A 16,678-nucleotide genomic window follows, 5' to 3' on the forward strand; every position below is an offset into this window, starting at 1 on the left:
GGGACTGTGCCTCAGCGGGCCGCACCTGGCATGTGTCTTGTAGGCCCTGGCCCAGAAAGCCTCACTCCGGAACCTTTGTACACGCGCTTCCTGGTTCCCCGGGCACGGTTGAGTGCTGCGCGGCGGCGTGGGCGGGGCAGGTTGCTATGGTGACGCCTGCGAAGATGGCTGCTGCTGCTTCCTTGGATTCCGACAGCTGCGTAGCTCAGAGGTGAAGGCTGGGGTCCTCGTCGCTTCCTTTCCCACAAATCTAAAGAGGGTGCTAGATGTCTGGGATGAGGGCTCATACAGCTCTCAGGCAGCGCTAGAAGTTCCCGAAAGGCTCTTAAACATCAGATGGGGGGGCTTGCGGAATGGCTCAAGCCGTAGAGCGCCTGCCTAGCAAGCGTGACGCCCCGAGTTCAACCCCCAGTGCCGCCAAAAAACAAAAAAGAAAAAGAAAAAAAATCAGATAGGGAAACCGACGTCCAAGGAGTTTGAGAGCCTGGACTTGAACCCAGACGTTCCATACTCTCCGTTCAGAGCCCCCTGCACTCCTCAGTCTCAGAAGCAGCTCCCTCAAAATATGCTTCCCCTCCCGCGGAACTCATTACCCCGCTCGCTTCCCCTCCCCCCCTTCCAGCAATGAGGCCAATTCGAAATGGCTGGACGCGCACTACGACCCCGTGGCCGACATCCACACGTTTTCAGCCTGCCTGGGTGAGTCTCGTGCCCCATCGAAGAGGATGGGGAGGTCGGAAAAAGTCACATGGTGAAGGGTCTAGAATTCTTAGAGTCTGATTTATGGCCTTTTTGTGTTTTCCAGCGCTGGCAGATTTGCACGGGGACGGGGAGTACAAGGTAAGCAATCACCCAGCATAGAGTTGGGGTGTGGGAAGTGTAGCCAGAAGTGAGATTTTCCCCTAGCCCCAAAGAGGCTCAACACAATCTGGAATTAGCATGTACTGAAAAAGCATATTCAGTCTTAAATTTTATTTTTGCTTAGAAAGAGAAGAGAACCTATTAATTTCATAATACAGCTTGCAGCAAGTAAAGCAGAACAAAATGTACTGGGATTTTACCAAGAGGAAGCCTCCTGATTTAGACATTGACACAATTCCTTGCTTAATGGGCAGATTCCTTTGTTGAGGGTGGGCATTCGAACCTGGAGGGAAAATAAACTGAGGGAAGTGAGAGAGTTGTGTTTATCAAGCTGGGGCGGGGAAGTGGCCCAAACAATGTATACACATGTAAGTGTAAAAACCATGATATAAAATTAAAAAAAAAAAAAAAAAGAGGGCACAGAGCCAGGCACCCATGGTTTACGCCTGTGATCGTAGGGTACTCAGGAAGCAGAGATCAGGAGGATCGAGGTTTGAAGCCAGCCTGGGCAAATAGTTCATGAATAGATATTACCTTTGGTTATGATTGGAAATTTTCCATTGTAAGATTAAATTTTAATACAAAGATAAAAATGTGAACAAAGAAATGTATAGCTCTATGGTAGAATACTCGCCTATCATGTTGGAGGCATTTAAGGCCCAACACCAGCACAAAGCTTAAGCCTAAGTAGAGGCTCTTAGTCCCTTAGACTAAATGAGCCATCTTCTCCCTGCAGCTGGTGGTGGGAGACCTTGGCCCGGGTGAACGGCAGCCCCGTCTGAAGGTACTCAAAGGACCAACAGTGCTGACAGAAAGCCCACTGCCTGCACTGCCAGCTGCTGCTGCCACCTTCATTATGGAGCAGCATGAGCCCCGAACTCCAGCTCTAGCGCTCGCTTCAGGCCCTTGTGTCTATGTGTATAAGAATCTTAGACCCTACTTCAAGTTCAGCCTGCCCCAGTTGCCTCCAAACCCTGTGGAACAAGACCTTTGGAATCAAGCCAAAGAGGTAAGCAGCATAGGGGATGGCAAAGATGGCAGCTCATTGGGTGAGGAGGGCCAGCTCCCAGCAAGAAGAGTAGACTCTCAGGTGAGCCAGTGGTAGGAAGTGAGCCATAACCCATCTCTGGCAGCAACAGTGGTGGCCCTTCTGGGTGAGGTACTGTGCTCAGCAGTGGCTCCCATGGAGTCACTGGGCCAAGCCCTTTGGAGAGAGGAACTCAGAGAAACCATCTGCGCTAGCCACACCCCTGCCCACCTGTGAGGAGGGAAAAACCAAAGAAGCTAGGAGACTAGAAGCAGCAAGAGCCAGGGGCCTTTGGGAGGGCATCGATAAAAGAGGGCGATGTGCATGGCTCTTGCCCTGAGCTGGATTCAAATCAAATCAAGGGCTTGGGGCTTAGGAGGGAAGTGGAAAGGAAGAGGAACCATGTGAAGCCTGGTACTTTCTGAAGGCACAGGTACTGTACCTCACAGGCTCTTCTTTCTGTGCTGTCACAGGACCAGATAGACCCCTTAACCCTGAAGGAGATGCTGGAGGGGATCAGGTGAGCACTCACCTTCTCCCTCCATTTTCCTCCCCCACTGCTTCATCCCAAAGCTTTCAGTCTGACACCCAGGGACCCTTTCTGTTCCTCCACTAAACCTGCCATGCTGGCTGCTCTCCTTGCAGGGAGAAGGCAGAGGTGCCTTTGTCTGTACAGTCACTCAGGTAAGGGTACTGTGGAAGTATGGGGGGTGGAGGTGGGAAGGGGGTGGCTGTGGACAGGCCCCAAGGACAGCTAGGCCGGACAATGCAGATGCCAGGTCTCTGTGTGTCCAGGTTTCTGCAGCTGGACCTAAGTGAAATGGAGGCGTTTGTGAACCAGCACAAGTCCAAGTCCATCAAGCGGCAGGTATTGCCATTCTCTTTTTATTGCTCTGTAAAAATGTGTGCATGTTTTTTAAAGACTATGTGACATGTTGATAAGTTCTACAACCAAACCTGACCAACGTTACCTTGCAGTTTCCCCTCTAGCCACACCACAAAACAGTTAACAGTGACAGCTTTGAACACATAAATATGTAACGTTATGTAACTTGCATATAAGTTTTACTTTGAGAGTAAAAATACATTTTTATTACAAAGAATTTAGAAAATAAAGTGAAATATAAAAAACTTTAATTTTACTATCCAGAGATATCCACTCTCACCATTTTGGTTCATTTCCTTCACAAATAGGCTTTTATATACTGCCTCCTTTGAGTATATAACATTATATTTTGAGAACTTCATTTTTAGTGGTCCATTGATCGTTCATGATTTCACTCACAGTGTGTGTGGAACCATTCACCTGGATGTAAATGGTTCCACGAGAAGTGTCTCCTTTTATCCCCCCATGTTCTCCTCAGTTTTAATCTTTGTGGCTTCATTGATGAGCTCTGGTGCTTCCTGACCTAGTGGTGTTGGAATGGTGGCTGTTGGCATGCACTAGACCAGTTCTCATTGTTGCTGACCAATAGATGGGTCCGCAGTTGTCACCATCTTTGAGTACTTTTCAAGCCATAAAAGTGAATTAATTATTCATTTGGAGAGAAAGGGATAATCTTTCTTGGCATGTGTCATGGTTATATGCCTGGGAACCACTAATGTCTGTCCACATTTCTGTGACCTTTTACTTTCCACTACTCACTGGAAATGATTCCTCTTTTTTTTTTTTTGTAGTACTAAGATTTGAACTCAGGGCCTCATGCTTGCTAGGCAGGTGCTCTACCACTTGAGCCACTCTACCAGCTCTTTTTTGTGTTCAGTATTTTTGAGATAGGGTCTCAAGAACTATTTGCCTGGGCTGGCCTTGAACCACAATCCTGATCTCTGCCTCCTGAGCAGCTAGGATTACAGGCATGAGCCACTGGTGCCCTGCCTCTTTTTCAGTCTTAATGATGATCACACAATGAGCAACTAATTCACTCAGAGAAGAACATTTTGGTTCTGCTAATTTCCATAACAGAAATTCCTTTAAAAAGGAGCATCACTTTTCTGTGGTTTGATGTCTAGTTTAATTACAAAAAGAGCATGTGACCACTGTAGAAATTCCAGAAAAGCACCACTATCTCATTGTCCAGACATAACCAGTGTTTGTGTTTGAGGGGTTAGCCCTCTAGCATTTTTGTATGTTCATGTATTTTCTAAACTGGATTTTTATACTAACATTTTACCTAATTTTTCTCTTCCATTAGAAACATTGAGTCTTGCTTTAAAATGTGTATGTGTGTGACTGGGGTTTGAACCCAGGGTCTCACACTTTCTAGGATGGCTCTACCACTTGAGCCACTCCACCAGCTCTGTGTATGTTTTTAATGGCTACATTATTTTTTGTCATAAGAATGGTTCATAAATGATTTAGAAAGGCTCATTTGCTAGGAAGTTACACTTGTTGCAGTAAACACCTTTGCACGTAAATACGCTATCCATTTCTGATGCTTCCTCCTCCTCCTTTGCCCTCTTTCTTCCCTCCTGAGGCATCAGGGGGTGGGGGAGAATGGTGGGAGTTCCTTGAGTGACTCCTGGAGTCATTCTGCAGACAGTCATCACCACCATGACCACCTTGAAGAAGAACCTGGCTGATGATGATGCTGTGTCCTGCCTGGTCCTGGGCACTGAGAACAAGGAGATCCTAGTCCTTGACCCTGAGGCCTTCACCATTTTAACCAAGGTCAGTGTCAGGTATGGCCCTGGGCATTTCTAAGACCCAGGCTGCATTCTCTCCCTGTGACCTCAGTTAGTTCTAAGTAGTATGCATTCACTGTAGAAAAATCAGAAACTGTAGATGAGCATAAAGAAAAATCTCACCCACCACCTATGGAGATCTGTTAAAGTTTTGGCATGTATCCTTCTAGACATGTCCATATGTAAATGGTTATGTAATTTCATACAAATTCTGTAAGTTTATATTAATATCCTTATAAAAATGGGATCAACCAGGCGCCGGTGGCTCATGCCTGTAATCCTGGCAACTCAGGAGGCAGAGATCAGGAGGATTGTGGTTCGAAGCCAGCCTGGGCAAATAGTTTACGTGCGAGACCCTATCTCGAAAATACCCATCACAAAAAGGTCTGACAGAGTGGCTCAAGGTGAAGCAAAAAAAAAAAAAATCCAGGATCATAGTATAGGATCATGTAACTTTATCATTTCACATCACAGTGTGTCATCAGTGTCCTCCCATGTCTATTAAACTACATCAGCCTTTTAAAAGGTCACACATGTCCATTACATAAAAGTACCATATAGAAATGTATTTACTCTGCCCTTGTATACATTTAAATTGTTTTCAGTTTTGTACTGTCCGTTGCAGTGGTCTTCCTTGCCCAATGTCTTTGCATGCTTGTCTAAATACTTCCTAACCATGTAGTTCTCCAGGTAGCAATTTAGGCAAAGGATACAGACTAAAAGGCTTTGCTACACAGCGTTGAATGTCCCTCCAGAATTTGAGCAACAGAGAATGAATGGGGAGATTGAGACTTGAGACAAGAAACTAATTCACAGGACTTACCTCATGCCAGGGAGGGACTGTGGCTCTGAGAGATCAGGGTGTTTGAGCCTCTTCTTTGCAGATGAGCCTTCCTGGTGTCCCTGTCTTCCTGGAGGTTTCAGGCCAGTTTGATGTGGAGTTCCGGCTTGCAGCTGCCTGCCGCAATGGGAGTGTCTACATCCTAAGAAGGTAGCCACAGATGTGGGTTCTGGGCTAGAGGAACACTTCAGAAAACTGTGGTTTCAGAGACTTGCAAGATGAGCAGGAGAATTTGGAGCTGGACTTTGGGGATGAAAAAAGTTCAGAATTGTATAAAGATGCTGGGCACCAGTGGCTCATTCCTATAATCCTAGCTACTCAGGAGGCAGAGATAAAGAGGATCCCGGTTTGAAGCCACCCTGGGCAAATAGTTCACAATACCCTATCTGAAAAAAATATTACTAAAAAGGGCTGGTGGAGTGGCCCAAGGTATAGGCCCTGAGTTCAAACCCCAGCACCAAAAAAAAAAAAAAAAAAAAAAAAAAAAAAAAAAATTTATAAAGGAGGCCGAGTCTGTGAGTGTAGAGGGGATATCCAGAGGCTTGTGAGGCTTGTGAGGCAAAGCCAGAGCCTGGCAGGGTAGCTTTAATTTATGAACAGTGCAGTCAGAAGTTGGAAGAAATAGTCTCCTGCATTTGTTATATCATTTTATAGTGATGTGATACTTATGCATTAGTTTGATAGTCCATACTTTTTTGTGTGTGTGTGGTACTGGGGTTTGAACTTAGGGTCTTCACCTTGAGCCACTACACCAGCCCTTTTTGTGATGGGTTTTTTTCAAGACAGGCTCTCACAAACCATTTGCCCATTCTGGCTTCGAACCTCGATCCCCCTGATCTCTGCCTCCTGAGTAGCTAGGATTACAGGTGTGAGCCACTGATGCCTGGCCCTCCATACATACATTTTTTTAACTCAAGGAATTTATTGAACACTTACTATGTCTTAAACATTGTACAGGGTATTGGGGACATATTGATGAACAAAGTATTATACATATGGTCCCTGCATTCATGGTGAAAGAAGACATTAAAGTTAACAAATGAGGGCAGGAGGGAGAAATGACCCAAGCCTTGTATGCACATATGAATAATAAAAAAATAAATAAATAAAAATAAAGTTAACAAACCAAGACATTGCAAATTGGATGAATGCTGTGGAGGAAAAATACAGGCACAGTGGGGAAACTACAACATGGTAAGGGTAATCAGGAACACCTGTCTGTAGAAGTGGCTTGAAGATGAAGAAGGAGCCAGTTGTTCAAAAAGTGGGAGGAGCCAGGCAGCAGTGGCTCACACCTGTAATCCTAGCTACTCAGGAGGCAGAGATCAGGAGGATCATGGTTTGGAGCCAGCCTGGGCAAATAGTTCATGAGACCCTATCTTGAAAATACCCATCACATAAAGGGCTGGTGGAATGGCTCAAGGTTGAAGGCCCTGAGTTTAAGCCCCAGTAGTGCATAAAGAAAAAAGGTGGGAGGAAAGCTGGATGTGGTGGCACCCATCTGTAGGCTCAGCACTTGGGAGGCTGAGGAGGGAGGATCACTTAAGCCCAGGAGTTCAAGATTGGCCCGGACAACAGAGAAAGACCCCATTTCAAAAAAAAAAAAAAGACTTGCGCATGTACAACTCGATCTTGGTGGGCAAGGAGGATGGTGGGAAGAGAAAATATGGAGACCAAGGTTACCTTGTGCAGGACCTGGTAGGATGTGGCAGAGATTTTGAATTTTATCTGAAATTCAGTGGAATACCATTATGGGGTTTTAATCAGAAGAATGATGTGATCCATTTGCATTTAAAAAAAAAAAAAACTACTCTGGCCATGTGTGGTGGCACAGGTCTCTGTAGTCCCAGCTACTTAGGAAGCTAAGGTGGGGGATCACTTGAGCCCAGCAACCTAGGCAACAATAGCAAAATCCCATCTCCAAAAAAAAAAAAAAAGACACTGCTTCAAGTGGTAGAACACCTGCCCAATGTGAGGCCCTGAGTTCAGACCACAGTACTGCCAAAGAAAAAGACAATGGTGGGTGGAGAGTGATTGGAAGGAGGCCTAGAGGCCAATGGGGGCTCTCATAGTCATCAGATGGGCCATGGTGTTGGCCTGAAGAAGGGTGGTCATAGCATGTGGTTGGAAGGCAAAAATTACCCCCACTTTCTGGATAAAGAAACTAAGACTGAGAGGCCCAGAAACTGAAAACTGTGTTTACACCATGCAGACTCTTCATCTCTTTCTGATAAATCAGTAAATGGTCCAAGTCCACTAGCACTGGCTAGACTAGTCTAAGGTAAGCTCACTGAAAAGTGTCCAATGCCAGGCTACTATACAAGTCACCATAGTGACTGTTGCAGGAGGCGACAGGCTTAGAAAAAAAACTTGATGTGTTCCCAGGTCACATATCTACTAAGTGGTGGAGGTAAACACAATCCCAGGGTCCTTTGCCCAGTAGCCAGGGTTCTTCACCACCTAGTAGTCTGTGGGGCTTAGAAGGAAGAGGATCACCAGGGCAGTGAAAGAAAAAGTTTCTCTGGGATGGAGCAGTGTTTCTTTATTTCACAGAGACTCCAAGCGCCCCAAGTACTGCATCGAGTTGAGCGCCCAGCCCGTGGGGCTTGTCCGGGTACACAAGATCCTGGTGGTGGGTAGTACCCAACAAAGCCTGCAGGGCTTCACTTACAAGGTATGGTCTCCAGCAGGCCTCAGCCCCTCCACGTCTGTCTGCCCAGACCCCCTGGCAGAGAACCCTTCCGAATACCTCACAATTCCCGCCCCCCTTCTTTTCACTGAAAGCCCTGAGTCCCCTGCAGACACTAGCTTTTCCCTGCCAGGGTAAGAAGCTTTGGACAGTGCAGTTACCTGCAGCCATCCTGACCATGAATCTCCTGGAACAGCACTCCCGGGGTCTGCAGGCTGTCATGGCTGGACTGGCCAATGGAGAGGTCCACATTTATCGCGACAAGGCCCTGCTCAATGTCATCCATACCCCGGTAAGCCTTACCTCTGGTTTCTGCTTCTGGCTCCTCCTCGCCCCAGTCCCACTCTGGAGCTTCTTCACTGCCTCTCCTGACTTCACAGTGATGCATCTCAAAACATTTGTCGAGGCTAGATACGGTGGCGTGTGTCTAACCAGCTACTTGGGAGGTGGAGCTCAGGAGGATCACAGTTTGAGGCCATCTTGGACAAAAAGTTAGCAAGATCCCGTCTCAATTAATAAACTGGGTGTGCTGGTTCATGCCTGTACTCCCAGCTAAGAGGAGGTTGTAGGTAGGAATATCACAGCCTAAAGCTGACCCCGGAAGAAATCTTGAAGACTATCTGAAAAATAACTGAAGCAAAATGGCTGGGAGCATGACCCAAGTGGTAGAGCACCTCCCTAGCAAGCATGACACCCTGAGTTCAAACCCCAGCACTGGAAAAAAAAAATGGGGGGGCGTAGATAAGGTAGATTGGAGTCTTAGGTGGCAGGTCGCAAATATCCTGACATAGACAGCAAAATCCATTGGAGATTTGTTTTTGAAAGGCAGAAAGGTAGCAATGCAAAGGCCAGATTGAAGAGAAAGACTAGATGGGTACTGATTATGAATTTACCACAAAAGAGAGGACCAGTGGTGTTCAGTCTGGAACTTTGACATAGCAGTGAGGTCGGAGGGGAGATGGGAAGTATAGTAACTTACTTCCAAAGCAGCATCGCCCTCAGCCTCTCACATCTCACACTGTAACTGGGGTCTCCCTTCTACCCCCATCTTGCTTTCCTCTCCAAGATAGTTCCCCAATTAAACGCTGTTGTCCCCTTGTAGGATATGGTGACTAGCCTTTGCTTTGGCCGATACGGGCGAGAGGACGACACCCTCATCATGACTACTAAAGGTGAAGGGACTCAGACCTGGCAAGGGTGTTGGTGTTGGAGTAAAGGGGACAAGCCAGATTCTGGGGAGAGGAGGAGGTGGAGCTGAAACATGGGTGAACCCAGGCGAAAAGCTAGGCCTGCAGACACAGCCTCTCTGGGGCTGGGTCACTGTCACAGTGCATCAGCAGTTTGAATTTCTCTTCCCAGGGGCCAGGCTCTGGGCTGGCCAGTGTCTGTCTGGTTTATGCCAGTATTCCCATCATCTGCCACAATGCTAGTAACATCACAGCACTCCATAAAATAGCTGCTAAATGAATTAGTTCATTAAGGCTAGGAGACTGTTGCTCCTTCCAGAAACTGAGTCTTGTCATAAAAGCAGACATGTACAGAAATGGTTCTAGATGAGGTTGATTGTTTTGGAAGAAAGAATGGGAATGAGGACCTGGAGAAGAAAATCTGTTTTCATCTGTCTGTCTTCCAGGTGGTGGCTTGATCATCAAGATCCTGAAGCGAACAGCAGTGTTTGTGGAGGGGACAGGTGAAGTGGGCCCCCCGCCAGCTCAGGCCACGAAACTTGACGTGCCCAGAAAGACTCGGCTCTATGTGGATCAGACCCTGAGAGAGCGGGAAGCTGGCACTGGTAAGACTTGAACTCCCAAGCAGCGGGAACTGGGTAAATGTCACTAGGTGCCCTGAGCAGGATTTGGAGCCCAGCACTGTGGATGCAGGAATAGCAAGGTTTCTGCTATTGCTCTTTGGGGTGTTCAGAGCCAGGGCAGACCCTAGATTCTCCAGGGAACAAGATGGAGAATGGAAAGAGAACCAAAGTCAAGACTCGGGGAAAACACCAGCCTTGAGGTTGGAACAGAAGGAAGCCAGGGAAGGAAACTGAGATGGTGGGGGCAACAAGGTGGTGAAGAACTAGGAAGGAGAAGTAAGGTGTGATCCATTGCATCCAGTATGTCAGAAGGCTGGGCCACTGGTCTTACCCATTCTGGTCTTATTCCCAGCCTCTGCAAGCCCTGCCCAGCACACCTTCCTGGCCACGCTCCCCTCAGCGCCTGAGCAGGAATACCCTTCCCCACTCCAGCCTCACCTTTGTGTCCCCTCCTCAGCCATGCACCGGGCCTTCCAGACAGACCTCTATCTGCTGCGCCTCCGGGCTGCTCGTGCGTACGTGCAGGCTCTCGAGTCCAGCCTGAGCCCCATGTCAGCCACAGACCGGGAGCCGCTCAAACTGCATGCTGTGGTGAGTGTCCAAGTATGGGGGTGTCAGGGCCAAAAGGCAGAAAGCAGTGGTGGGTGGGAACCCCCTGCCACACAGGTATGTCCCTGGAACAAATGCCAACCTTACTAAGCCCCATGCTTCTGTCTTACCTCCCCACAGACCCAGGAACTGAGTCCCATGTCGTCCTAGGAGAGCTGCTTTCACCTGCTGGCCCTCCTATGCTGCCCTCTTTTTGAGGCTGGCCATAGAGGATGCTATCTAGCCCTGTTCCATGCTGTACCTCACATAAGCCCACAGATTTTGGGTGTGGAACACAGAATAGTCACCTTGGGATATTTCTTCCCAAAAGCCCAGAGGGTACCTCCTGGCTATAGTACAGGGAAGAAAACTGTTCTCTTCAGTAGCCTTGAGCAACCCAAGGCATCAGGACTGACAGCCTGGTACAGGGAAGGGCCACCCTGACCCAACTCCAGGCATCCTGGGATAAGCACAGGCATGAGAGAGGAGGAAGAGCCCACACACACCCAGATACAAGTGACTACAAGTGACCTCAAGATCCCTGGCTCCAGCTTTCAGTGGGGTCCTGAATGTGTCTTCTGAGCCACTGGGTTCCAGTTGCTCTTTTCCTAAAGAGAGAGAGAGAGTTTAGATGTAGAAGAGGAAGAGGTTACAGACAACTCAGTAAGAGGGAGAAAATGAAATCATTGAGGCCACCAAGATGAGAGAGGGAGGTAGAGCAGCCCAGGGACAGCAGTGAGCACACAGCAAGGAGTCAGGGCCCCAGCCCCAGGCCAGCTCTACTTCTGAGTTGCTGAGTGTCCTTCAGTACCTTTCCCCTCTCTGGGCCTCTGCTGACCCTTGTAGACATGGGTTTCTGGGCTTGGGTTTTTTTGTTTGTTTATTTTTTTTGTGGTGGTACTGGGGTTTGAACTCAGGGCCTTGCCCTTGCACCCTACCATTTGAGCCATGCTTCCAGCCCTTGGGCTTCTGTGCATTTTGAGGCAGATGGATAAAGTTGGAGGGGTAGCTTGAGGACACTGATAAGGAAGCAGGCAGGCAGGGTCATATTCAGTGCCCAAGGCCACTGGGTCCTAAGATCCTTCTCCACTTGCCCCTCCACAGGTTCAGGGCCTGGGCCCCACGTTTAAACTCACACTTCACCTGCAGAACACCTCAACAGCCCGCCCCATGCTGGGGCTGCTGGTCTGCTTCTTATACAACGAGGCACTCTATGCCCTGCCCCGGGCCTTCTTCAAGGTACAGAAGCCCCTCACTTAGACATGGAGTGTAGCAGGTTAGGGAGGGGGCCTACTTAGATGCCCACAAGCCCCTGCCAGGTTGAAAGGTAAGAGTGGGTGATGGTTAGTAGGTGGCCAATAAACTGACTTTCCAACCAGAAACCAGCCTTCTCCGAGCCTGAGAGGCCATACAGAAGGTGCTAGAAAATAGCACAGCCTGAGTCCTAACCCCATCTCTCCAATGCCGTTCAGGCCTGAGGTGCCCCCAAGAACCCAGCCTGCTTCCCAGCTATTCCTGGTACATAAGTGGGCCTCTCTCTGTCCCCAAAGAGATATGCCACAGAGCAAAGGGCCTGGTTTTCCGCTGGGGTCCAGGCTTGACCCCACGTTGGGAAAGGCAGAAGCTAAGACTTTGGACTGGAAGCTCTGGCCTTGGTAGCCATCAAGAAGTCCTGGGACATTCACTTCCTCACACACATTGTGTCCCCCTGGATCCAGTGATCATCCCTGTCCACCCAGAGAGGTCCTGAGATGCAGCTTAGGCGGCCAGAAGCGCAGACTTTGCAATCTGCCAAACACAAACTGGGATTAAGGGCTAGTTTTCCTAACTCTTTGTCCCCAAACCTAGGTCCCGTTGCTGGTGCCAGGGCTTAGCTACCCTCTGGAGACCTTTGTGGAGAGTCTCAGTAGCAAGGGCATCTCAGACATGATCAAGGTAGGTTGCCCATGGATACTTCTCAGAAGGCAAGTGGGACTCTGGGGAGGTCAGTAAGAGTGATCTTGGACGAGGCCTTGGAGGATGCAGGATAGGGGGCAGGATAGGGGGATGCAGGATAAGGAGGCATAGTTGAGGCCTCCTAGCCACTGTATCCCTGTCATTAGAGTTCCCTTGGCAGGGAGTAGAGAGGAGTAAAGGTTTGTGCCCCTACCACGGCACCTCCTCCCTAGGTGCTGGTGCTACGAGAAGGGCACAGCGCACCCCTGCTGAGCGTCCACATCAGCATGCCTGTGAGCGAGGGGCTGGTGGCTGCCTGAGCCCTGGGCCAGTCTTCAAGCCCCTGAAGAATGGAGCCAGCCAGATCCAGCCACTTCCACTGTGCTGGGAAGGTCTTATTGCACCAGGCTACTCCCTACACAGTGTGCTGGGGCTCCAGCTTCCTGCTCCTCTTCAAAACCAACCCTTGCTGGCCACTAGGCCTGAGCACCATCTCAAGTGAGTGCCCAGGCTCAGCCCTTCCTTCCTCAGGACCACCTAGGCACTGTCCCACAGCTCCTGCTGCCCACCACCCTCCCCAATTCCTTCTAGAAGCCTCACCAGCTCTGGAATGGTCAAGGTGAGATGAAGAGAGGCCTAGCTTCTCTGCTTCCCTAAGGTATGCCACTTATCTGCTACAGGTCAAAGCCAGGTTTATGCCAGCGCCTGGCTGGGAAATCAAGGCCCTGTCATCCCCTGGGGTTCCAGAGGCAGGGCTGCTGCCAGCTCAAGTTGCAGGTAAAGCACTGAGCCAATTTCCCCTCCTCAGTTGAGCCAGAGGCTCTGCTTTGCCACCCCGCAGCCCAGGAAAGAGATGCCTCCCTCAGGACATTTTTCCAAGTCTTAGACTCACCACCACCTCAGGCCTCTGAAGCCCATAAAGGTTGCCAAGAGAGGAAGTGTGGTGCAAGAGGGCAGAGAGGGGGTCCATGCAGAAGACCACATAGCACATAGCAGCAGCCACTCCACACCTGGATGCCTATTCCCAGAGAGAGTATCCCTGGAGAAGAAAGCCAGGCTAGATAGTAGAAGGGAGCCAGTAGCACCTGAACAGGCATTTCTGGGGCCTGAAGAGGTGACCAGGAGGCAGACTCCCGGAAGTGCCCATCAGGGTGCCCTTCTGCACCTGGGAGCTAAGTCCTGTAGGTGGAAGTTCTCTGGTCAGTGGCCCGAGTATGACAGAATTCACTAGAAAGGCACTGACAAGAGGCATGGAGCGGAGCTGAAGACTGAGTGAAGACATGGGTTTAGACTCCAAGGTCTCTAGACCTCGGACTTCTTCACAGCCACCCTGAACCGCTTGGGAATCTGGATCTTTGTTCCTTGAGGACCTACATCTTCCCCTGCCTGACCAGGTCTGGCACACAGCTTGGGCTTGCAGGAGGTAACCAGATCCCCTGGACTTCAGCCTCCCCCCGCGTAGAATAGGTATTTGGCTAGATTGCTTCTAAGCACTTTGAGCTCTAACACCCACTGAGCTTGGCAGCCCTTTGGGAGGACATGAGGAGTTGGCCCAGAAATGTGATGCTTGTCAGCAGTACCTGCCCAAGCTTTTGCCCTCAAGACAAGGGCCCCAAGTTGGTCACCTCTGCCCAGGAACAGCCTCGGTGCCCAAGTCACAGGGACAAGGGGACACACCCTACTCTGACCCTCCCAAAATGTCCAGGGCCAGATTAAGATGCAAGGAATCTGGACCAAAGAGAGCCCATCCCCCTTCCCACAAGCCAAGTCATTCACAGATCTGGACCACCTGGGCCAGGATGGCAAAGGGTTTCTTTATCAAGCCAGATGAGGCTCCGCTGGAACAAGCAGAAGTACAACCACGACATGGAAGATCATGGGGTGGAGGGAATGTCGCTCAGAGACAGCAGCAACCTGCAGAACTTACTGGAGATGGAAGGGCCGGCAGAGAAGGTGATGAGCCCTCTGTCACTATAGTTGTACGGGTGGGGACCAGGCTGTAACAGGGCAGGATTGCGCAGTGGGCCAGATGACCTTCTTATCCCTTTCACCCCAGTGAAACTGTAATGCACTGTAAACTGTGCGAACTCAGAACAAAAACACCAATGTGCACTCTCTTCATAGCTATTGACGATGAAAGAGGAGATTGATACCAGCCCCTCCCATGAGTTTATATAAAGTGACTGCATTGTCATTACTAAGAAATGCATGAAAGGCCCCTGATGGACAAGCGAACATAAAGGAATACAAAGCAGAAAACAGTGCAGGGCACCCAGTGCATGCAGTAGCGGGAGCTCCAGGAAATTGGGTACAGTAGGATGAGGAGAGCTAGGCACTGGTGGAAGGCTGAGATTGGGAGGATCATGACTTAAGGCCAGCCCAGGCAAATAGTGCATATAACCCCCATCTCCAAAATAACCAGAACAAAATGAACTGGAGGTGTGGCTCAAGTGGTAGAATACCTGCTTTTCGAGTGCAAAGCCCTGAGCTCAAACCCCATTCCCATTAAAAAAAAAAAAAAAAAGAAGATGAAGAGTTGGTTTCTACTTTCTTACTATTTGAAACACACATGTACTGAATAATATGGAATTAGTTTATAATGGCCTCTCATTCCCCAGGACTGCTCCCCTGCAACAGTCCCTTCCCGTCCTTGAGCTATTTTAAAAACATGTATGCATCACTCTTGCTTGATTGATCAGTCCTGGACATTCATAGGTGACTCCCTATTGTACTAGATGCGGCCTTAGCTTTAACTCTCTTGAAACAGCACCTGTCTCTCCCCATTCCCAGTGTTTAAGTAAATCAATATTCGCTGTTTAGATTAATATTTATATTGCTATGTGAAAGTTATTCACAGTAAAGCCAAAAGTTAGCCTATAAATAAATTACTATTTTTGAACATTTTTAATTTTTTATGGAGTTAGGAATTGCCTTGTTCTTTCATTTGCTTTAGTTGTCTAATATACCACTTACTAATTCTTCCCCCACCCAGTCTGACAGTTTTTCCTTTTTCTGGACACTTCCTCATCCCCTACTTCCAGGAGAATTTGCTCTGCAGGTGCAGTTTACCCTTTAAAAAAAAAAGTCATTAAACTTTTAGGGCACTGCTTGTCTGAACATTGCTTTTTTTCAGTTCACGCGTGATAGTTAGGATGGGTCATAAATTTCAAAGATGGAAATCATTTTTCTGCAGACAATGCTCCTGTGTCTTCTCTGTGCCATTTCTACTCCTGATCATTTTCTCAGAGGTGCCGAATGTCATTATTTATTATCTGTAGTACTGTGGAATGGACCTGAAATGGGATCACTGCTGTTTCCTGGCTGATTTCTCCCCGAGACTTTCTCTGTTCTCTCTGGAACTCCAGTTACCCAGTCTCTGATAGATGGGGCACTCCTGAAAGATGAGGTTGATGCTGATCTTTGCTCTCCTATCGTCTTTTTGTCCTGTTTTCTGAGAGTTTTGCCAGCTTTCCTGTAGGTTTAAATTTTTTCTATGATTTTAATTCTCAGCTCTTTGTTCTCTAGTCCTTAACTATGGTATCTTTTCAAAGATGCCTTTTTCCTATCTTTCTGAGATAAAAAGTATAAAAGATGAGGCTGGAGGTGTGGCTCAAGTGGTACAGTACCTGCCTAGCAAATGCAAGGCCCTGAATTTAAACCCCAGTACCACAAAAATTACATGTATTATGCCAGATGCCAGTGACTCACGCCTGTAATCCTAGCTACTCAGGAGGATCACTGTCCAAAGCCAGCCTGGGCAAATAAGTCATAAGACCCTATCTCGAAAAAAACATCACAAAAAAGGGCTGGTGGAGTGGCTCAGGTGTAGGCCCTAAGTTCAAACTCCAGTACTGCCAAAAAGAAGAAAAAACATCCCCCCCCCACCCCCCCCCCCCCCGCCACCTCACCAGAATCAGTGAGGGAAATTGCCTGTTTCCAAGCTTCATGGAAAGGAGCAGGAAATGTCGTAAGAGTTTGGTGCTGAGGATGGAACCCAGAGGTTCGTGCATGCTAGGCAAGCACTCTACCATTAGGCTACATCCCCAGCCTACTTCTGAGAAGTTTTAATCATAAGCCAGCCCCTGAATAATAGTTTGCAGCCTTTATCAACATCATCAACACCTGAATTGTCCTAAAACCCCTAACTGAACATCTAAAGAACCCTAAAAATAGGATTCATAGGATTGGTAATTAAGCAACTAACATATTCCTCTCTAGAGGAATTTACATTTAATCCAGCCTTTA

General features: G+C 48.4%; 1 protein-coding gene across 2 annotated transcripts; it reads left to right on the top strand.

The window, feature by feature from the left end:
- The first annotated feature begins 98 nt into the window (after positions 1 to 98).
- On the top strand, positions 99 to 15,332 carry Bbs1 (Bardet-Biedl syndrome 1). Of its 2 annotated transcripts, XM_020164854.2 has the most exons (17): positions 99 to 211; positions 623 to 699; positions 806 to 840; positions 1,598 to 1,870; positions 2,362 to 2,408; positions 2,534 to 2,572; positions 2,684 to 2,756; positions 4,425 to 4,556; positions 5,455 to 5,561; positions 7,965 to 8,085; positions 8,234 to 8,392; positions 9,203 to 9,272; positions 9,734 to 9,892; positions 10,368 to 10,501; positions 11,603 to 11,737; positions 12,347 to 12,433; positions 12,667 to 15,332. In XM_020164854.2, the coding sequence occupies exons 1-17, from the start codon at positions 147 to 149 to the stop codon at positions 12,751 to 12,753; spliced, it is 1,800 nt and encodes a 599-aa protein (XP_020020443.2). In that variant the 5' UTR covers positions 99 to 146; the 3' UTR covers positions 12,754 to 15,332. The 2 variants fall into 2 exon arrangements, with proteins under 2 accessions (XP_020020443.2, XP_073905750.1); XM_074049649.1 differs by lacking the exon at positions 11,603 to 11,737.
- Positions 15,333 to 16,678: the final 1,346 nt, after the last annotated feature.

The sequence above is a fragment of the Castor canadensis genome, chromosome 1 (assembly GCF_047511655.1).
Source record: "Castor canadensis chromosome 1, mCasCan1.hap1v2, whole genome shotgun sequence".
Lineage (NCBI taxonomy): Eukaryota > Metazoa > Chordata > Mammalia > Rodentia > Castoridae > Castor > Castor canadensis.

Bases quoted from the DNA above. Each gene is read 5' to 3' on its own strand.
- Bbs1 (XM_020164854.2), top strand. From the start codon at position 147: ATGGTGACGCCTGCGAAGATGGCTGCTGCTGCTTCCTTGGATTCCGAC. The intron at 1,871-2,361 runs GTAAGCAGCATA...GTGCTGTCACAG, and splicing joins TTTGGAATCAAGCCAAAGAG to GACCAGATAGACCCCTTAAC. The intron at 2,409-2,533 runs GTGAGCACTCAC...CTCTCCTTGCAG, and splicing joins GAGATGCTGGAGGGGATCAG to GGAGAAGGCAGAGGTGCCTT.